General features: G+C 37.4%; 1 protein-coding gene across 1 annotated transcript in view; it reads left to right on the top strand.

Annotated features, from left to right (window-relative positions):
- FAM171B (family with sequence similarity 171 member B) overlaps positions 1 to 20,728 on the top strand; it is a 61,249-nt gene extending 40,521 nt beyond the window's left edge. Inside the window, exons 3-8 of the mRNA XM_003406178.4 lie at positions 379 to 471; positions 1,387 to 1,545; positions 3,448 to 3,618; positions 5,154 to 5,270; positions 15,484 to 15,607; positions 15,851 to 20,728. Of these exons, the coding sequence (XP_003406226.1) occupies positions 379 to 471; positions 1,387 to 1,545; positions 3,448 to 3,618; positions 5,154 to 5,270; positions 15,484 to 15,607; positions 15,851 to 17,195 (2,009 nt within the window). The 3' untranslated portion in view covers positions 17,196 to 20,728. The remainder of the gene's footprint in view (positions 1 to 378; positions 472 to 1,386; positions 1,546 to 3,447; positions 3,619 to 5,153; positions 5,271 to 15,483; positions 15,608 to 15,850) is intronic.
- Positions 20,729 to 23,611: the final 2,883 nt, after the last annotated feature.

Here is a 23,611-nt window from a genome sequence, read left to right as displayed (position 1 = left end):
CACCCTGGTGGAAAAGAGGGAAATAGAAAATATTAATAAAACAAGATAGAGATAGATGCCAAATGATTTCTTCTCACTCTATTGTGCCTTTTTTCCCTCTCCATCATATTTTACATTCTTTCTTCTTCCTTTTTTTAATAAAAAAATTTTTTTAATTGTCAAAAATAATCACCAATACAACACTTGCTACATTTGCAGTACAATGATTTTGATTACATTCTTTGTGCTGCGTACCTGTTTCTTCCTTCGTTTTGAGTTGCTGTTTCCAACACCCTTTTTTCCCCCCTACTTTTCAGGACCTGTTGGAACAGATCTATGTTTATCCCTGTTTTTTCCCCCACATTTAATAAAATATGCTAATTGTGCTATATTTCACAGTATATTCGTCGGTTACACTTTCACTGTTCCCGCAAAGCCAAGCAAATATATGGCTATTTGAAGACACTGTTTTAATTACTGGAAAATTAGCTGGTAAGTACAACACCTCTCTGTCTAATACTATGTAAAGTGATTATTACGTAACTGTATTTCAGTAATGAATCGGTGTTGATTATAACTTGGGAAAAATTTAATTGATCAGGGATGATTAACTGTTTCTTATTCCACTATAAAACTGCACCATGAGTTTCTTGTGTAGGAGGAATCGTTTTTTCATTTACTGTTTTAGCCCCCCAAAATAGGAACATTGGACTTTCAGAAATATTGGAAAGACATCTTCTGTCTTTTATTCCAAATCACATCTTTCTTTTCTCCTCTGGGGACGTTAGAAGTTGAGGAAATTGGGAAAAGGGCTGAATACTGTCATCTTTGTTTCCTTCTCTGGGGACATTAGAGGCTGGGGAAGTTGGGAAAAGGACGGAATACCTGTCACTCGGACCTTTGGGGCTATTTGCAGGTCTCCCCCATGCCTGTCTCCAGCACTCCTTTTGCTGTCTGTGTGGGAAGGCCTGAGAAGTGGGTAGTTCAGTATCCGCACCGCGAACCTGACTTGTCCCACTTGCATATCCTAAGGGGGAGAATGTGGGAAGCTTTATTTAGAGTAAAGATTTAAGTTACAAATCTTCCAGTTCAGCTTTACCAACCATGAGGATCATATTTTCATCTCTACTTCACGCTCCACCTCCCTTAACTAGCCCTTAAACCAGGGTGAAGAAATACTGGGCAGCAGAATCAAGTATAAAGGCATTCCATGGGATCAAAAAAAAAAAAAAAGAGGAATTATTGTAGTCAGTTATGAATTTCAAATCGTAATTATATGGGGAAGTGTTAGTGATGGTCAGAGATAATTATAACTGCTTTTATTTAAGTAAAATATCCTGATCAGTGATGCTATGCTTAATATGCATTTGCTTGTCTTTTTATTTATTGAATTTTCCTTTTTTCTAGATGTCAAATCTCAGCCAAGTGTTCAGTTTTCAAAGGCATTAATTCAACTGCCCGACAACCATCATATTAGCAATGTTACTGGCTATCTTACAGTCCTACAACAATTTTTGAAAGTGGACAATTTTCTATATACAACTGGAATTACTCTCAATAAATCAGGTATTTTCTAAATTTTTATATAATGTAATTATATTTAAAAGAAACATCAGTGCATGAATCTTTCACCAAATCCTAGTTAAGTTATTTAGATATTTAATATTTAAGCTTTGGAGGATTCATTTCACCTTTGAAAAGGAAATCTAGCTATCAAAATGTTAATAAACAATTTCCTTTGAACTAATAAAAGAAAATTTATTCCAGAGTCTCCTGTATACATTGTTTCAAATTAATGAAATTTTATTTACAGGCTGTTTTGATCCAGAGGAGGTAAATATGGTATACAAAATAGTTAGGATTACCATATAACTTTGTAAATTAAAAAAATACACTTAAAAATGGATATTCGTGTCCAGGAAGTTTACACGTATCTTTTCATAACTTGATCTTCTAGTCATTCTTATCAGATAGATCAGAAGATTCAATTATTGTGATATAAAAAAAAATTACAGGAAGTTATTACTTAATGAGTGTAGAGTTTCTGTTTGGGGTAATAAAAAGTCTTGGAAGTAAATGCTGGGGATTGTTGTACAACATTTTGAATATAATTAATGACACTGAAATGTACACTTAAGGATGGTTAAAAAGACAGATTTTATCTCACATGTATTTACCACAATAAAAAAAATTCTCAGAAGAAAGCTAGAGATTGGAGTAAATTACTGTAAATTTTTCTTTTCACATGTATTTGCTATTCTCTATTCTCTGTGAGTATTGAGGAAACCCTGCTGGCATAGTGGTTAAGTGCTATGGCTGCTAACCAAAAGGTTGGCAGTTCTAATCCACCAGGCGCTCCTTGGAAACTCTAAGGGGCAGTTCTGCTCTGTCCTATAGGGTCGCTATGAGTCAGAATCGACTCAACGGCAGTGGGTTTGGTTTTGTTCTTTTTATGAGTATTGAGAATATCTCTATGCTGGAGTCAACAGCACTAATGTATTTTGTCATAATCTAAAAGTTAAGGGAATGGTGAAATTTTATATTTATTTGGCAATGCACCTGTGAATAACCCCTTTAAAAACATTCTGTACTCCCTTCTGTATATCCATACTTGTTCCACCATTTCAACCATTGGTTGCAACATACCTGAAACGCCACCATTTAAAAAAATCACCTTCAGATAATCCATAGTTCTGATGGTTTCAGTTGTATCAAATTGTTTTTCTTTTCTTTCATTTGGGCAAGAGCCAGAAACCACAGTGATAAAGGCAAATAGGTGTTTTGGTAAGATAAAACCCAGTGCCATGAAGTGGATTCCGATTCATGGCACCCTGTGTGTCAGATTAGAACTGTACTCTGTAGGGTTTTTCATGGCTGATTCTTTTGGAAGTAGATCGCCAGGCCTGTCTTCGAGGCATCTGTGGGTGCACTTGAACTGTTAACCTTTAGGTCAGCAGCCAAGAGCTAACTGTTGACATCACCCAGGGACTCCTTTGCTATGATAAGTTTTTTTTTTTTTTTACCTGCTGACCCTCACGTAGGGAGAGCCTTCAACCAATGATGAATAAGTGTTGGTACATAAAAATACTCCAGGTTCCTTGCCTTGACTAGGACGACTCTGAACCAGGTTTTGTGCAGTCTCTCCAAGGTCCTCAGTGGGTCTGAGCTGGTTTTCAGTGGGTCTGCGTTGGCTTCTTTTGTATAAACTTTTCAACTCCCTTAGTGGTAGGCACTTCCTGGAATTACCTACCAAATAAATGATTTGTACTTTAATTGTTATCTCAGGCTCTGCAGGAAAAAGACCTGGCTATCTGCTCCCATGAAGATTGCAGCCTAGAAAACCATATGAGGCAGTTCTACCCTGTCACATGGGGTCGCTGTGAGTTGGAATTGGCTCAGGAGCACCCAACAACATGTAATTACGACCTGTGTTTAAATATGATTTTAATTAAATATCTTCTTGTTTAGGTTTTGAAAGCACTGAATTGACTCCTCTTGCTGCAATATGTGTGAAAATATACTCTGGAGGGAAAGAATTGAAGGTGGATGGCTCTATCCAAGTTTCTCTCCCCCTTTTACATACAGATGATATAAATGCAGGGGATTATGTACCAGCCTGGAGATTTGATATGAGCATGGGTATGTGAACTAGGTGAAAATATTCTGAATATTTTAAATATTCTTCTTTGTATACTTTCTAGTAATGTTACTATTTTAAGCACTTTGTCAGTGACCAAAATTGGCCTCACTTATACAACTGTGGGGAAATATGACGCCAATACGTTATGTCAAAGAATAGCGTTATTTACTTACATTCCATTCTGGGAATGTGGATGGATGGGTATTCAGGGCCAAAAAACTGTGCAAATATCCACTATAGAAGTTAAGCCGCATATACCCATGTTTTTAAGAAAGAGCAGAAACTATATAAGTAACAATGGTAACATGCTGTGTTGTAAATACAGTAATTAGGCTAAGAGCTCTAAGATCAGGATTTCAGTCCATTTATCAGCAGTGTGATTTTGAACAAGTCACTTAACTTATTTGGACCTCAGTTTCCTAATCTGTTGCATCAGTTATTTTGAAGCACTTTAAAGAAAAATAGTTGTCAAGGATTTCATTTTACTTAGATCCACAATCAAACAAGATGGACCGACATAGCAGCTGCAAGAATGGGCTCAAGCATAACAGTGATCATGAGGATGGCGCAGGACTGGGCTGTGTTTCGTCCTTTTGTACATAGGGTCGCTGTGAGTCGGAACCAAGTTGATGGCATTTAACAACAACAAAAACAAAGAAAAATAACTGCTCTGTTTCAGTCCTGATTTCTGATTGCTCCTCCTGACAAAGACCTCTGTGTTTATGTACCTTCCAGTGACAAAAGTTGCGAATCAGTCTATCACATCTTAACACTTAATTTTAATGTGATTATTTAAAGGCAATAGGTTGACTGGTTCCCATCATTTTAAATTTCTCCATCTTATTAAAAACACTATTTTGTACTATGTAGATAGGTCATTGCAACAAATCAATAAACCAAATACTAATATACACTAAAATTCTAAGTAGTTTTATTATGCTGACTTGCATAAAATGTATGTTTCATTGAATTCTTTTTCTACAGATGATAAAACTATCAGCATTTTTTAACACTTAAAAAAATTTAATTCAAAAGAGTTATACCAACACTAATGGTCAAAATCGGATTAGAAAAAAAAAAAAAAGGCCATAAAGTGCACACTACAAGTATTTAATCAAAAACTTAGGCTAGGTGACAAATAACTACCTGTTGATGAATTGGGATTTCACTATTCATATCCTCAAGGCATATATCAATATGCACGATCTAAACACTGGGAATAGTCATGATTTCCCTAAGTGCACCTGCATCCTAGTTTATTTATAATGATTTTATTTCCTTTGGTCATAACAACCATTCAAGTTATTCTATTTTACATATTATTTTATACACAATATATGATATAAATTATTCCATGGTTTCCTTTTTGTTTGTTTTTTTATTATTCCATGGTAGTATGTTGCCACAGTTTTAATTATCTTCGAAAAAGTTCTGTAAAGTATTCTACATATGACTATCAGCAAACTCTTACCAGCTCTAAAGTATATAAGCTGTGACTAATTCACTGATATTTTTTACTTGCTTCCCTTCTTAGGTACTTGGATAAATCATGGCCAGGGCATAGTTAAGGAATACAACAATCACTTAATTTGGACATATGATGCACCACATTTAGGCTACTGGATAGCTGCTCCACTTCCAGGAACTAGAGGTATTGTAAAAACAAAGCAAAAATTGATCGTTTGTTTGTTTTTAACAATTCAAATAGACATGCTGGAGTTGATATTAACAGATCTGGATTTTATTCTAAGCTTTGCCACTAACCTGCTGCATGATGTTGGGAAAAAACAATCTCTTAATCTCAGATTTTGTGGTTTTGGGTTTTATGTGTATAAGAAAAGATTAAGCTACATGAACTCTCAGGTCCCTTAGAGCTATAATGTCTGATGAGTCTTTGAAATATGAGGATTGTTCAAGTCAGGTATTTTCTTTTTTAGTGCACTCTTCATAAGTAAATCCCTGACCAAACCAGTTAGAGGTTTTTGGTTGCGAGCAACGGAAATGGATTCTGGATAACTTAAACAATAATGTGTTAGAAAGATATAAGGAGCTCACAGGAGCACAGGGAAGGTTGAAGAACTAGATGCTAGAAGACAGGAATCCCCGTACCCCCAGACAACCTAGTTAACCAGCCTGCTCTACCATCTTCTCCAGCTTGCTGCTGCCTGATAGATGGCTCCAACACTTTCCAGTCTTTTCCTCACTCTCTTCATGGTCATTCTAGGGAGGAAGTATCTGATTGGTTCAGCCTTGGGTCATGAACATACCCCTAGGCAAAGGAAGGGAGGAAGGGCTCTTGAATAGTATACCCAGACTTTTTCCGAGAGAAGACAGGTGATAACTCCAAATGAAGACTGGCCTGACATTATGAACAGAAGCTATATGGAGCCTGAGAGTCAAAAAAAGAATTTTCTACTAAGGAAATTTTCTACTGTCAGTTTGTCGTACTGTGGGTGCTTGTGTGTTACTGTGATGCTGGAAGCTATGCCACCGGTATTCAGATACCAGCAGGGGCACCCATAGAGGACGGGTTTTAGCTGAGCTTCCGAACCAAGACAGACTAGGAAGAAGGACCCAGCAGTCTACTTCTGAAAAGTATTAGCCAGTGAAAACCTTATGAATAGCAGCGGAACATTGTCTGATATAGTGCTGGAAGATGAGGCCCCCAGGTTGGAAGGCACTCAGAAGATGACTGGGGAAGAGCTGCTTCCTCAAAGTAGAGTCAGCCTTAATGACATGGATGGAGTAAAGCTTTCGGGACCTTCATTTGCCGATGTGGCACAACTCAAAATGAGAAGAAACAGCTGCAAACATCCATTAATCAGAACCTGGAATGTACGAAGTATGAATCTTAGAAAATTAGAAATAGTCAAAAATGAAATGGAACACATAAACATCGATATCCTAGGCATTAGTGAACTGAAATGAACTGGTATTGGCCATTTTGAATTGGACAATTATATCGTCTACTGTGCTCGGAATGACAGCTTGAAGAGGAATGGTGTTGCATTCATTGTCAAAAGGAATGTTCAAGATCTATCCTGAAGTACAAAGCTGTCAATGATAGGATAATATCCATAAGCCTACAAGGAAGACCAGTTAATAAGACTACTATTCAATTTTACGCACCAACCGCTAGGGCCAAAGATGAAGAAATAAAAGATTTTTATCAGCTGCTGCAGTCTGAAATTGATCGAACATGCAATCAAGATTCATTGATAATTACTGGTGATTTTAATGTGAACGTCGGAAACAAGAAGGGTCAGTAGTTGGAAAATACAGCCTTGGTGATAGAAACAATGCTGGAGATCGAATGATAGAATTTTCTAGCACCAACAAGTTCTTCATTGCAAATACCTTCTTTCACCAACATAAACAGCAACTGTACACATGGACCTCGCCAGATGGAACACACAGAAATCAAATTGACTACATCTGTGGAAAGAGACGATGGAAAAGCTCAATATCATCAGTCAGAACAAGGCCAGGGGGCAACTGTGGAACAGACCGTCAATTGCTCATATGCAAGTTCAAGCTGAAACTGAAGAATATCAGAGCAAGTCCACGAGAACAAAAATATGACCTTGAGTATATCCCACCTGAATTTAGAGACCATCTGAAGAATAGATTTGACGCATTGAACACTGGTGACCGAAGACCAGCATCAGGGACATCATACATGAAGAAATCAAGAGGTCATTTAAAAGACGGGAAAGAAAGCAAAGACCAAGGTGGAGGTCAGAGGAGACTCTGAAACTTGCTCTCAAACGTCAAGCAGCTAAAGCAAAAGGAAGAATTGATGAAGTAAAACAACTGAACAGAAGATTTCAAAGGGCAGCTCAAGAAGACAAAGTAAAGTGTTATAATGACATGTGCAAAGAGCTGGAAATGGAAAACCAAAGGGGAAGAACACACTCGGTATTTCTCAAGCTGAAAGAACTGAAGAAAAAATTCAAGCCTCGAGGGTCAGTAGTGAAGGATTCTATGGGGAATACATTAAATAACACAGGAAGCATCAAAAGAAGCATCAAAAAAAAAAAAAAAAAAAACCCAAAAACCTAAACCCACTGCTGTTGAGTTGATTCTGATTCATGACGACCCTATAGGACAGAGTAGAACTGCCCCCATAGAGTTTCCAAGGAGCACCTGGCAGATTAGAACTGCTGACCTCTTGGTTAGCAGCCGAAGCACTTAACCACTATACCAACAGGGTTTCCGGAAGGAATACAGAGTCATTATACCAAAAAGAATTAGTTAATGTTCAACCATTTCAAGATGTAGCATATGATCAGGAACCGATGGCACTGAAGGAAGAAGTCCAAGCTGCTCTGAAGGCATTGGTGAAAAACAAGGCTCCAGGAATTGATGGAATATCAATTGAGATGTTTCAACAAGTGGATGCAGCACTGGAGGTGCTCACTCATCTATGCCAAGAAATATGGAAGATAGTTTCCTGGCCAGCTGACTGGAAGAGATCCATATTTATGCCTAATCCAAAGAAAGGTGATCCAACCAAACGTGGATATTATAGAACAGTATCATTAATATCACACACGAGCAAAATTTTGCTGAAGGTCATTCAAAAACGGCTGCAGCAGTATATCGACAGGGAACTGCCAGAAATTCAGGCCGGTTTCAGAAGAAGACGTGGAACCAGGGATATCATTGCTGATGTCAGATGGATCCTGGCTGAAAGCAGAGAATACCAGAAGTATGTTTACTTGTGTTTTATTGACTATGCAATGGCATTCGACTGTGTGGATCATAACAAATTATGGATATAACATTGCAAAGAATGGGAATTCCAGAACACTTAATCGTGCTCCTGAGGAACCTTTACATAGGTCTAGAGGCAGTTTTTCAGACAGAACAAGGGGATACTGATTCCCTTAAAGTTAGGAAATGTGTACGCCAGGGTTGTATTCTTTTACCATACCTATTCAATCTGTATGCTGAGCAAATAACCCGAGAAGCTGGACTATATGAAGAAGAACGGGGCATCAGGATTGGAGGAAGACTCATTAACAACCTGCAATATGCAGATGACAGAACCTTGATTGCTGAAAGTGAAGAGGACTTGAAGTACTTACTAATGAAGATCAAAGACCGCAGCCTTCAGTAGGGATTGAACCTCAACCTAAAGAAAAAAAAATCCTCACAACTGGACCAATAAGCAACATCATGATAAACGGAGCAAAGATTGAAGTTGTCAAGGATTTCATTTTACTTGGATCCACAATCAACAGCCATGGAAGCAGCAGTCAAGAAATCAAAAGGCACATTGCATTGGGTAAATCTGCTGCAAAGGACCTCTTTAAAGTATTGAAGAGCAAAGATGTCACCTTGAAGACTAAGGTGTGCCTGATCCAAGCCATGGTATTTTCAATCACATCATATTCATGTGAAAGCTGGACAATGAATAAGGAAGACTGAAGAAGGAATTGATGTCTCTTAATTGTGGTGTTGGCAAAGAATATTGAATATACCGTGGACTGCCAGAAGAATGAATAAATCTGTCTTGGAAGAAGTAGAACCAGAAGGCTCCTTAGAAGCAAGGATGGCAGGACTGCGTCTTACATACTTTGGACTTGTTGGCAGGAGGGATCAGTCTCTGGAGAAGGACATCATGCTTGGCAAAGTACAGGGACAGCAGAAAAGAGGAAGACCCTCAACGAGGTAGATTGACACAGTGGCTGCAACAATGGGCTCAAACGTAACAACGATTATAAGGATGGCGCAGGACTGGGCAATGTTTCATTCTGTTGTGCATAGGGTCGCTGTGGGTCAGAACCGACTCGGCGACACCTAACAACACCACTAGGGAGGATCTACTCCTAGGAAAATGAGTATTTTATTTTCTTAAATTTAACATGGTGTCAAAATATATAATTTGTACCCAAGGAAAATACATTCACCTCGAGTTGTGTAAATCTCTCCAACTATTCGAACACATTACATATTTTGTTCATTGAATGTTCTTGAAAAACTGAATGTGTAATCTAGAAAAACTATGCCTCTGCTGCAGAGCTCACATTCTGGGACTACTTTCATTATCATCCTGGGGGTTATTTTTGTTATTGTTTTCTGACTGTTCCTTATTTCATAGATCATGTATTTTTTATTTTCTTGGTTTATGACATAGTTTTAGAAGTAGTGGTAGACCAGTAGCCTCAGAGAAAAGGTATATAGGATGTATGCATTTTAAAACCTTTCTTGTGTGAAAATGCCTTTATTCTATACTCATACATAATCGATAATTTGGTTAAACATAGAATTCTAGATTGGAAATAATTTTTCCCTCAGAGTTTTGAAGGGATTCTTCTAACATCCAGTGTGTTCTTAAGAAGTAGGATGCTATTCTAAGACTTGATCTTTTGTATGAAGCACATTTTTTCCCTCTTTGGAAGGTTGTAGGATTGTCTCTTTGTTCCATTGTATGGAGATTGCATTTACCATGTCTTGTTGTGGGTCTGTTTTCAGTCATCTTGAAGAGCACATGATATAGGCCATCAGTCTGGAAATATATGTGTTCCAAATCTGGCCAGTTTTCTATAATTTTTTTCTTTATATATATTTTTTATCCTCTCCCCCTATTTTTAGACCTTTCTAAGCCCTGTCTTAAGTTCCTACTTACAGCTTTCTATTCTTGTTTCATGATTATAATATTTTCCTCATATCTCTCTGAGGATATTTATATTTTTAAAAGTTTTCTCCAAATTTGTTTGCTTTAATGTCTTTCATATTAAATGCATTAGATAAATATCTGATGACCCTTGACTGGCAGATCATATTGAAGAATAGAGCATTAAAAATTCAATTTCAAACTCTGTATGCATGGATGGAGCTTATAGACTATGGATTTCATTATAGCATGATCTGGCTGGGGCCTTTTTTTTTTAATAATGTTTATTGTGCTTTAAGTGAAAGTTTACAAATCAATCAGTCTCTCACACAAAAACCCATATACACCTTGCTACACACTCACAATTACTCCCCCCCTAATGAGACAGCCTGCTCTCTCCCTCCACTCTCTCTTTTTGTGTCCTTTTCGTCAGCTTCTAACCCCCTCCACCCTCTCATCTCCCCTCCAGGCAGGAGATGCCAACATAGTCTCAAGTGTCCACTTGATCCAAGAAGCTCACTCCTCACCAGCATCCCTCTCCAACCCATTGTCCAGTCCAATCCATGTCTGAAGAGTTGGCTTCGGGAATGGTTCCTGTCCTGGGGCAACAGAAGGTCTGGGCGCCATGACCACCAGGGTCCTTCCAGTCTCAGTCAGACCATTAAGTCTGGTCTTATGAGAATTTGGGGTCTGCTTCTCGCTGCTCTCCTGCTTCTTCAGGGGTTCTCTGTGTGTTCTCTGTCAGGGCAGCCATCGGTTGCAGCCGGGCACCATCTAGTTTTTCTGGTCTCAGGATGATGTAGTCGCTGGTTCATGTGGCCCTTTCTGCCACTTGGGCTCGTAATTGCTTTGTGTCCTTGGTGTTCTTCATTATCCTTTGATCCAGGTGGGTTGAGACCAATTGATGCATCTTAGATGGTGCTTGCTAGCATTTAAGACCCCAGACACCACTTTTCAAAGTGGGGTGCAGAATGTTTTCTTAATAGATTTTATTATGCCAATTGACTTAGATGTCCCCTGAAACCATGGTCCCCAGACCCCTGCCTGGCTGGGGCCTTTTTGTTGGGAAATTTTGATGTTAGTATTTTTGGGTCTTTTCTAATGGACTGGTCAAATTCTGTGCCAAGTGCCAGAAGAAGGCTGGGGATCTATCTATACCTGAATTTTCAATATGGTAAGCTGTTGACTATGGCTTGAGTCCTCCAGTACAGAGTCAGCCTCTCAGTCTCTGTCTCTTAACCTTCTCCAGAGAGATTACATCTAGAAGTCATTTGCCAGAATTGTGGAGGGGAATTTGTCTGACTATGTATAGTTTCCAGAAGTGATTTGGACACATTTCTTAGACTTTCAGTCAATTTTTTGTGCCCCACTTCACTTCCATTTCCTGAGGAACCAGTCGCTACCACTTTTGGGCTGTTTGGGTGTTCTCTGATATATAAGCCAGGAAGCAACTAGGCTTTCGCCTCTGCCAGCTTTGCTAAATCATCTTTCTGGCATTCAGCAATCTGGTGCTGTTGTTTCTTATTTCATTCTCTTTTGTCTTTGTGGGTTTGTGTGTTTACAGAAACAAAACAGAGCAAAAGTTTTAGTGTCACTTTAATGAGGTTTTGGGAGAGAGTGAAAGTTAAATGCATATGTCATTTTTCCATTGCTGATCATGTACCAGAGATGATTCCTTTGGGTTTATCTAGGGTCTTGGCTCCAAGCTGAGAGGCAGGTGCTACCTGGCTATCTCATGATGGTCAAGAATAGTCCCAGTATAAACCCTGATTCAGGACATGAATGGCATTCTATATATGTTTCTCTGTAGCATTCTATCATCTACTTCTATTTGACTCTCTATTACTTTGAAGGTTCTCCAGGTTTTTTCTGAAGAAGGGTTTGTTTGTTTTTTTAAATCCAATTTGATTTTTCTTGTCATTTTATGTTGACAGTTGACATTTTATGCTTGAATTTTAAACCATGGAAAGTACAAAGAGTCTTTTCAGGGAAGCCAAAATTTAACATTTCAGGGGAAGAAATATGAACCATTAACCGTATATGATCAAGAGAGGTATTCTTTCTGTTCCTATTTGAACTTAATGCTTAAGAGATGATTTATTCAGAAATCAGAGGGTGGTTGTTTTTGTTATTCATGATGCAAAATATCATGCAGTCTTACCAGCTGTCTGACCTTATCCCATTCTAGATTTGCAACTATAATGAAATATTGATGGAAAAAACAGTTAATATTTAATTTAATACTTGAACTTTAACTAAACCCAAGCTATTTAATTTTTAATAAAAATAACCTAAGGAACATTTGAGTTTTGTAACATAGGTAGGAATTCTGTTGCAACTTATCTTTTGGAAAAAAATTTGTGTGAACTGGAATTCTAAAACAGAAGCATGATATTCCCATTTCATTTACACTAGAAATCTTCTAGTGATGACTTTTGAAAAATCTGTTCTGCAAGCATATCCCAGCCAATGAAACACTCTACTAGAAGTATGAGTAACTTCAGTGTAGCTCTGGGTTTGCCTGTAGCTAACTGTGTGACCTAGAAATAGGCATTTGCCTATGTGAGTCTTAGTTTTCCTGTTTCTAAATTAAGGGTGTTAGGTATGATGATCCCTAATGATCCTAAACATTTTAGAATGTGAGTGGTATTGTAAAATAAAAATTGATTCTATATATTTGCTGGAGCTACTTTAGTTATAATTTAGTAAATAGACTAAATATGTTTTTTTAATTACATTTCAATGGAATTCTAGAATTCCCTAAAAAAAAAAAAAAAGTTAAGTACATTATATTAAAAATCAAGTTTTTACTAAATAGACAAGTGGTAACTTTGGTGAAGGGTAAGATAGACAGTACACAGTACTGGGGAAGCCAGTACAACTTGTACAAGGCAAAGTCATGGAAGCTCCATAGATGCCTCCAAACTCTCTGAGGGACCAAATTGCTGGGCTGAGGGTTGTGGGACTGTGCTCTCGGGGAACATCTAACTCAACTGGCATGACATAGTTTATAAAGATAATGTTCTCCATTCTCCTGTGGTGAGTAGCGTTTGGGGTCTTAAAAGCCTTTGAGCAGCCATCTAGGATACTCAACTGGTCTCACCCCATTGGGAGCAAGGAACAATGAAGAAAACTTAAGATACAAGGGGACTTTATGACCAGAGAGCTAATGGACCTCATCTACCATGGCTTCTACCAGACTGAGTCTAGTACAACTGAATGGTTCCCAGCTACCACCACTGACTGCTCTGACAGGGCTTACAAGAGAGGGCCCTTGGACAGAGCTGGAGAAAAATGTAGAACAAGATTCCAACTCGAAAGAGAGACCAGACTTGCTGGCCTGACAGAGACTAGAGAAACCCTTAGAGTATGGCCCCCAGACACCCTCTCAGCTCTGTAACGAAGTCACTTCTGAGGGTCACCCTTCAGCCAAAGCTTGGACAGGCCCATAAAACAAAATGAGACTAAAGGGCACACCAGCCCAGGGGCAAGGACTAGAAGGCAGGAGTGAACAGGAGGGCTGGTAATAGGGAACCTAAGTTGAGAAGGGAGAGCATTGACATGTCATGGGGTAGTTAACCAGTGTCATAAAACAATATGTGTACTGTTTAATGAGAAACTAGTTTGTTCTATAAACCTTCATCTAAAGTACAATAAAAAAAGAAAGATGCTTTCTAAAAAAAAAAATCAAGTAGTTTTTCACAGATTGCTGTAGAAAAATAGGCTGAATGTAGAATTTAATAAATAAGCATTAATTAATGTTTAAAATAGCATTTCAAATATATGTAAATGAAAATATAATTTTCTACTTTTCTAACCCCATCTAGGCCTAGACACACAAGCACAGATGTACATACACACATTTTTGCTACTGTCATACATATAGGATTTGGAGAAAACTCAACAGAATCAGCCACCTATTTCCAAAAATGTTTTCTGCTGGGAGGCTGTGGAGTGAAAGTTGCTGGTATTACTCCATGGAGGAAGCATTTATTCTTAGGAAAAGAAGTTGAATTTCACGCGGTTAATAATCAAACTTCACTCTGTTGCAGGCCTGGCATAGGAATAAGAATTTGCAGATAAACTTAAGTTACTCTAATTTCATTTTTAAATTTTGTTCGAAGAATTTTCATATTGTATGTATTTGGTTGCCTATAAGATATAATAAGCACTTTATTATCAGTCAGCATATATGAAATTATGGTCAAGACTGGAGTGCCTTCTTAAATAACCTTGAATTTTCATTTCATAACAACAACAACACTGTAGTATGGCTAACACTTACTGAGTGCTTATCATGTGTGATACACTATTCTAAGGGTTTTACAAGTATTAACTCATTTAATTCTCTAGACAACCTATATGGGTTAGGTGTGACTGTCACTATTACCACTGCTTTACAGATAAGGGACTGAGGCACAAAGAAATAAAACTTGCCCAAGCTCACATAGAAATAAATGATGAGGCCAGGATACCAATTCAGACACTCTGGCTCCAAAGACTGTATGTATAACCATACAGTCTCTTAATCTCTCCTTCCCACTTACTGCCTGGCCTAGAAGCCATTGTCACATATTTTATGTTTTTGTTATAGCAAGCAGCATTTCAGCATCTATGTACTGATGTCTGTTTTAGTTAGCTCTTGTGGCAGTAATAACCCCTCTATCTCAGTGGCTTACAGTAACAAATATTTATTCTTTGTTTATAATTCATAAGTGCTTTAGGTTGGCTGCTGCTCTGTTGGGCTCAGTTTAGCTCAGCTTAACATGCTTTCTCATTCCAGAACCAAGACTGAAGGAATAGTGACTCTTTGGGTTATGAAAAAAACCAAACCTATTGCCATCAAGTTGATTCTAACTCCCAGCGACCCTGGACAGAGTAGAACTGCCCCACAGGGTTTCTAAGGAGTGGCTGGTGGATTCGAACTGCTGACTTTTTGGTTAGCAGCCACCTGTGGGGTTATACCTCTCACATATTAGAGGGCCAGAGTAAGAGCCAAGTAAGCTCGTTTAAGATGCTCACTTTTCATTGGGCAAAAGCAAGTCAATTGATTAAGCCCAAAGTCAGTAGAGTGGGAAAGGTATACTTTACCTATAGGGAAACCTGCCACAGGAGGGGAGCAAACAAATAAAATTGTGTATAGATATTCAGCCTGCCTCATCTAGGATATGACAGAGTTGAAAATATGATCTAAAATAATATGCTTTCTCATTGTTTTGTTTGTTTGTATTGAACCATTTAGGTTTAGGTATAAATGAAGATTCCAAGGACATTACTGCCTACCACACAGTGTTTCTTACAGCCATATTAGGAGGCACTATGGTCATTGTCATTGGATTTTTTGCTGTACTTCTTTGTTATTGCAGGTAAGAACAATATTCATCAGTGTGTATAAACATAGAAAACTGTCACATTAGTATATTCTCTGTGTTACAGAGTTTATTTGTATAAATCAAATGTTTGGTCTTTAAAATAGATGGATTAAATGTAAAATATGTATATATACTAACATGGGCATTACCTGTATGATACATATGTTGTGTGGTGATTTACTGAATGAGCCTTCTATAGCACAAGTATTAGACATTTTGTTTTCTCTTCTACTCTAGGGATAAATGTGGTACTCCACGGAAAAGAGAAAGAAACATCACTAAACTTGAGATCCTTAAGAGAGACCAAACAACTTCAACCACACATATAAATCACATTAGTTCAGTCAAAGTTGCATTAAAAGCTGAGGACCGGTCACAGTTATTCAACACCAAAAACTCTTCATACAGCCCTCAAAAAAAGGATCCACCAAAGGCAGAAGCAGAAGAAAGAGTATCCATGGTAAAAACTAGGGACAATTTTAAAATCTATAATGAAGATGTTTCATTTCTGTCAATCAATCAAAATAATTACTCAAGAAACCCAACACAGTCTTTGGAGCCCAGTGTAGGATCCAAGCCACCTAAACATATTAACAACAATCTATCTCCATCTCTAGATGATGCTCAAGAAGAAAAGAGGTATTTCACAGGTAACGAAGAGGTGTATGGGCGTTCCCACATTCCTGAACAGCTTATGCATATCTACAGTCAGCCCATTGCCATCCTTCAAACATCTGACGTTTTCTCCACTCCCGAGCAGATGCATACTGCTAAGTCAGCAACTTTGCCAAGAAAGGGACAGATAGTCTATGGCCAATTGATGGAGCCAGTTAACAGAGAGAACTTTACACAGACATTACCGAAAATGCCAATGCATTCTCATGCACAGCCACCAGATGCCAGAGAAGAGAATATTGTACTCGAAGGTCAGCAGAGCTTGCCATCCCAAACGTCAGATTGGAGCCGGTACTCTAACAGCTTACTAGAATCTGTCTCAGTTCCTGGAACCCTAAATGAAGCTGTTGTAATGACTCCATTTTCATCAGAGCTTCAAGGCATTTCAGAACAGACCCTCCTGGAGCTGTCCAAAGGGAAGCCCTCCCCCCACCCCAGAGCCTGGTTTGTGTCTCTTGATGGAAAGCCAGTTGCCCAAGTGAGGCATTCCTTTATAGACCTGAAAAAGGGCAAGAGAGCCCAGAGCAATGACACCAGTCTGGACTCTGGGGTGGATATGAATGAGCACCACTCGAGTAGAAAGCTTGAGAGGGAGAAAACGTTCATCAAAAGCATGCATCAACCTAAGATCCTTTACTTAGAAGATTTAGACCTGAGCAGTAGTGAGAGTGGAACCACTGTCTGCTCCCCTGAGGACCCTGCTTTAAGGCACATACTAGATGGAGGGACTGGAGCTATCATGGAACACCCTATAGAAGAGTCCCCAGGAAGAAAAAGCACTGTTGAAGATTTTGAAGCCAATACATCCCCCACTAAAAAAAGGAGCAGACCACCGCTAGCCAAAAGAGATAGCAAGACTAACATCTGGAAGAAGCGAGAGGAACGCCCACTAATTCCCATAAATTAACATCAAAGGTGGTTGTATCTCTGGTGCGTCTGTGCTGTTTGTTCTTGCTTCTTGTTGTAAATCGAAGTATGAACTTCTTAGGAAGTTGAGACTGAAGAATCTCATGGCCCCGGACATGTGTCAAGCAGAGCAAATAGTAAAATGGTAATTACGGTAATCAGAAGGATACTGAGGAATTCTTTTCATTTATTTTTGGGCAATGAATTTGAACAAGTTTTCAAATGTAAAATAGCTCAAGATGTTAGTTATTTGAAAATGTTGCTCAATGGGCCAATTTGGCCCTGACTCTCTTAAGAATAACATAGTAAAACGTGTTTTAAAGTTGCTTCCAAAAACGTTGCCTCTGCGTTGATGACTACCCCTGTGAAGCGTTTAAAAAGTGAAACCTGTCTTCTTCAGGCATCATATTCTTGTGAAATATCACCATTACGTTGTTCTCTGCCTGTACTTGAAAATAACTTGATAAATGTTCTGGACTGATTTCATTCTAGAATTTAAAGACCAAACATTTTCTTTTTTTGTGATAAACAGCATGTGTATTGCATCTTCCAGAAAAGTAAGTCTCACACTCAGTTCATAGAAGACAGGCAAGAAACTATTTGGTAGTTAAGAGAGGAAATGCCAGCTCTTTGGTTGTTTTTTGGATGTAACTACACAGAATAAGTGATTAAAGTGTTAATTTGTCATTTAAAAATCTGAAAAATTAATGCTCTGATACTGAATTTTTATTTTAGATTTTTCCTTTATTTCCCTGAAAAATGAAGTGAGCTCAGCGATGTCAAGAAAAACTTTTTACCATTCTGGGGTAAGGGAGGGAATGACTTTAAGTCTGACTGATAACACATATGCTAAAGATCAGTTTCAAGATTATTTCTTATATTTGAAAAACCCAAACTCAACCATTTAACAGCTATCAAACTTGATTTAAAATGTCAGTTAGGTTTGTGAATACCAAAAATTTAATAAACTATGTAGCGATAAAGGAAATGTTTCACTTTTTTTTTTTCCTGAAATGTTGACGAGAAGAAAAAGATAATGCCATTTTCCTGAGGCTGAAAAATGTCTTCAGGTTATTATGTATTCAGATGTTACTTTTTTTCTGTTGACATTCATAAAAGACATTTGAGAAAAACAATTTTGATTGCATGGGAAAAGCAGACAGTTTTCCTTAAATCATTTATATATAGCCTTTGCAACTTTTTTGTTTCTAGTTTTGGAAGTAATATATTCATATTATTTTCATCTTTGCTAAGAATTTAGAGTGAGCACATTCAACAGCTATTTTAATTATGTCTTTTCCTAAAAATAAAGGCTCTTTGTTAAATAAAATCAATTCATTCCATTTTTCTTAAAATTTTCATGAAGGCAAAATGTCTGAAGCAGCGTCCCCTTTTCTCAGGGGAGCAATGAAATCAAATTGCTTTATTTCTCATCTCCTGCTGTTCAATGTGGGAGCTACATAGAGACCTAAGCCACACAAACAAGATGAAAGAACCAAAATAGTCACATTAGCTTTAGTAAAATTGTAGGTAGATATACAGTGAAAGACAACAGCTTTTTTCCTCAAGACAGTAGACTTCAGCCAGTTTTTTCCTGTAACCACTTCTGAAACATCTGAAACACTCCTACTTTTCTCTATTAACCCAAAGAACTTAAAGATCTAGGCACAAGCTTGCTGTATGTTACTCTCCTTCACAGAAGGGATACATGTTTAGGATAGTACTTAGTCTTTTTCTTTTTGTGTGTGTGATGATAAGATCCACAATTAGAGGAGGCTTCTTATTGGTCTTATACAGAAAAATGCATTAAAAGTGGCATAAATAAAAATGATTTGGAAAAGGTTGAGTTATTGCTCTGCTGAAGTGCCTTTGATATAGACTTGTTATATTAGGAGGATATAATGACCTCGTAAGTGTGCGTTTTCTTTCTGTTAGCCAAATTAAACAGATGTGCAGTTTTTATTAATTTAAAAGGTATAGATCTAGTGTTTCATGTTGGAACAATGAATCTTGCATGTAAGTAACATATATCTCTTTCTTGTGTGTGTTTAATCTTTTTTTTTTAATCCAATATAGATAAATTAGTTGGAGTGAAATTAGAAAATATACAGTAAAATGTTGCACCTCTTCAATTATTTATGTATTTTTCCCACATTTAAATAGGAATGTTTCACCTCTCAGATTGGTAATAGAGTATACATACTGACATAAAGGTATACCATTCAAGTATGCCACTTATTTTATTCATCTTATGTAAGGCAAATGAGCAGATTTATCCCAAGGGCTTTTCTAGAAATACTTGTTTGGTTTCAGAATAAGACTTTATTTTTTATACACTGCACATTCTGTTCTCAATTGGGAATTATAGACAATTTATCCTTTCTAATAATCAAGTGTGAAACTTCTCATTTCTGAGTAGTTCACAAATTTCCTGTTAAAAAGCTGAAGCCATGTACTTTTTCTTAACCAAGTGATAATAAACCAACAATATTCTCAACTTTCTTAAATTTTTTAATTGAAAACCAACACAGTTTTTTGCAAATGTAAACTTAAGATACTTTTGGTCATGAATTGGTAGTATTTGTGGATCCGTTGTATATACTTTGGATATATCTTAGAGGCAAAATTATCCCTCTAATTAACGATGGATTCATTTACTAAAGCACAGCTACCATATTTTTATGCAGATAGCACCCACTTTCTGTGTTTCTTTGCTGGCCACGCCCTCCCCCGTGAGGTGCCCTCCCCCATGAGGCGCCCTCTCCCATGAGCCACCCTCACAAGCGCAACTATTCCAGTCCTCTTCCACATGTCGCTGTAAAAAAAAGCATAGTGTGCTTACAGAAATACCTCACGGGGGCCGGCAAACGAACACAGAAGGCATCCATTATTTACATAAAATATGGTATATGTATTTTTGAATACATATTATGGCATTGAGACTTTATAAAATCCATTTTTATGACATTTATGCAGTTGTATAGGGATTAAGCCCTTTTGTAATATATGGTGTACCACGAAGATCACAAATGTTGAGGAATAAAAGCACTTCTTTGCTTTGGCAATCATTTTCAGATCACTTTCTGTGCATTCAAATCCTCTGATATCAATATATATTATAAGGTTTTAGAGACCTGTGGGTCAAATAATGTCCCTCATTACTCACAATTCTAGAAAGCTGAAGCTCAGAGTTACACATTAATTTAAAGATAAAAGTTAATTCATTTCCCATGTACTAGCATCCTAAAGAACTTTGATCTATTAGTTTCCATCTCAGACCTAGAGTTGACATTTTGCCCTCTTGTTTCCAAGTGTTTCTGTGTTTTATATTCTTTCATCAGAGGAATCTCTTCTTTCAGTATATTTACTACTATATTTACTGCTGAAAACTGTAACAATCTGAAGATTTATAAAAATGTTAAACAGTTCATTAAAGATAATAAAATAAATCTAAAAAAGTACTTGATGCATTGTTTAATTTGTGTAAGCTACCATCCTTCCCTAAATTGTTATTTAATAAATACTCAGTTATTACCTTTTCATTACACTCCCTATAGTAAGATAAGCATTATATTTTTTTAATACACTTTATATAATGAACTTAATTTCTCTTTATATTTCATGTTCTCCAAAGTTCACTATTTTTACTATTGATGTTGGGTAACTTCATACAGATAAATTATTTTCCATCTGATGAAGAGATTTACTTATAATCTGAGAGAGTGTAAAATAAAATGTAATTCACAGTAAAGCTAAATGGGAAAATAATACAATATCCCCTGCCCTTTTACAAAGATGTTTGTACTTGTTTAGACCTAAGACTAAATGATAATACAAAGTCTGTTTGCTCCTAGAGTGTTAGAACTCCGCCAAGAGCCCTTCTCTTGACTGAATGAACAATATATAAGTTTAGGCAGTTTTTATTTTGGGGCTTTAGAATACTTTTCAGAGTCATCCTGGTTGCCATGTTTTCAGACATTTCCTGCATAACTTATGTGAACTGGTATGGTACTAGAAATATCTTTGGTTCATCCTAAAGGGGATCAGGTTTTGAATTCATATTCCCAAATACAGCGAAGATTTTGACCCCCAATACTGGCATCAGATACTTCCACTTGAGCCCTACGGAGTGGAGCCAGGCTGTAGCCACCTTTGTTCTAAGACCTGTTTTCCATCTAGGCGATCTTGAATCTTGTAATGCAACCCCTGGAAGAGTCACACAGTACCCAAACTCAAGGAACTGTGTTGTAACAGAAAGCAAATGTAATCAATCACAATGAGAAGCATAGCTGCCAAATATGATGTTCATGAGCTAATCATCACATTTTCCTCTCAGAAGGCAAATTACTATGAGATTGATACTTCAGAAGTATAGGAAGGGTAGTTGGATGGGGTTAAGTGATACTTCAGTCAGCCTATCCAAAGTGGTTTACCTATCAGTACTTGATAATTGTGACAGCTAACTACATGCTGGAAAATGTTAAACAGTGTTCCTTTATCTAGGCTAGAACATTCCTTTTTAGTCTTTTTATAGGTAGATTAACTTATGATACACGGTGAGACAGTCAGTATGCGCTCTTTAATTGTAAGGTTATTTCCTCCAGAGAAAATGTCCTGTTGTCCTAGATTTGTTGGTTGCCATATCAAAATATTCTTTTTTTTTTTTTTTACTTGTTTTCTTATTTTTTACCTATATTTTGAGCCTCAGATTATTTTGGGGGTGTGAATTAAGCCATTGAGTTAAGATTTTTTAAAAAAATCATCAGAATTTGACTATGTAAAAATGGTCAAGAAATCTATCACAATTTATAATGTTAAATACCAAAAAATTAAACTCAGTTACAAATAATGGAAAAATATTTAAGTTGAATATAACTATCTCTAAAATAGCTAAGCATAAAGATCACATTTTTGACTACCTATGGTGTTTGTCAAAACATTACAATTACATTCTTCTCCACATTATTAGCTACAGTAGATGAAGGCCTTTCTGTTTCTGTCAGAAAAGTTCATATGTTAAGGAGTATATGCTGTTTGTCTCTTGGATGATGAACCAGATATTTCCTGGTTTTCAAGCCTACATGAGTTATGTTGTGAATATCTGACAGTCCCTTAAGAATACCACAATTTCCCACCTGAGGTTTTTTTTTTTTTTTTTTCTTTTCTTTCCCAGGTTGACTAGAGATTTCATAATTCATATGTTGACTGGTTCTAATCCTTGTAGGCCTTATTAAAACACTAGACGACTGCAGACAGTCTGATTCAAAACAAACCAGATAGTTACATTCCCAGGAGCCTCTGGACTTGAATAGCTTAGTTTAAAAAACCTTTTTCTAAATATGATACTGAAAAGCATAATTGTGGTTATTAAGGAACATAAAAAAAAATTTATGATAATCAGGAAGCCAGAGACATTGAGCCCCTAAATTCGGTTGAATCACTCCTGCCAAGAGAACCAGCCCCCTCACTCAAATCTGAAGAGATTATTCCATGTTTGTCTGCTAAACAACCCTCCCCAGTAAAAACATTAGCCCCTACACCCTCATCTAGTGAGATTAACCCAGCTGCATCTACAGAGCCCTTGTGTGAGTCATTGCCTGGGTCATCACCTGAGGCAGATGCTTTACAAGACAATGCTGAATGTTCTCAAAACACTTCCACATTACCAATTTTGGCTTCTATACCTGTAATTAGACTTAAGTCCCAGCAAGCCCCAAAAGGTGAAGTACAAAGTGTGACCCAGGAGGAGGTACATCACACTCCAAAAGAACTGCTTGGCTTTTCTAATATGTACAAACAGAATCCTGGGGAATATGTGTGGGAATGGCTATTAAGGGTGCAGGGTAATGGTGCAAGGAACATAAAGATGGATCAGTCTGAGTTTATTGATATGGGCCCACTAAACAGATTCTTCATTAAATGTTTCAGCTCGAGAAGTTAGGAAAGGATCTAATAGTTTATTTGGTTGGATCGCTGAAGCATGGATTACATGGTGGCCTACACTAAATCAAGTTGAAATACCGGACCTGCGTTGGTATACTGAAGAAGAAGGTATCCAAAGGCTTAGGAAAAATGGCATGTTAGAGTAGATTTATCAGGTTAGACTCACAGACCCACATGTGGACTGCCCAGAGGACACACTTTTTACAACAGTGAGGAACACATTTGTGGAGGGAGTTCCAGCATCCTTGAAGACTACTGTGATTGCTATTTTTGTAAGAGTTAACAGTGGTAACTGCTCTAACTGAATTAAGACACCTAACTACAATGGGTGACTATGAGTCAGAATTCACTTGATGGCAGTGGGTTTGGTTTTTGGTTTTTACTGCAATGGGGCTGATCAGACCCCGTGGTGGCAGGGGCCAAGTGGCAACATTCAACTGACAAAGATAAGGTGGGCATGGTTACCATAATGGA

This window comes from Loxodonta africana, chromosome 6 (genome assembly GCF_030014295.1).
Source record: "Loxodonta africana isolate mLoxAfr1 chromosome 6, mLoxAfr1.hap2, whole genome shotgun sequence".
In the NCBI taxonomy this organism is placed as follows: domain Eukaryota; kingdom Metazoa; phylum Chordata; class Mammalia; order Proboscidea; family Elephantidae; genus Loxodonta; species Loxodonta africana.
The sequence above is the reverse complement of the archived record's forward strand: the minus strand, read 5'-3'. Positions and strand labels throughout refer to the sequence as shown.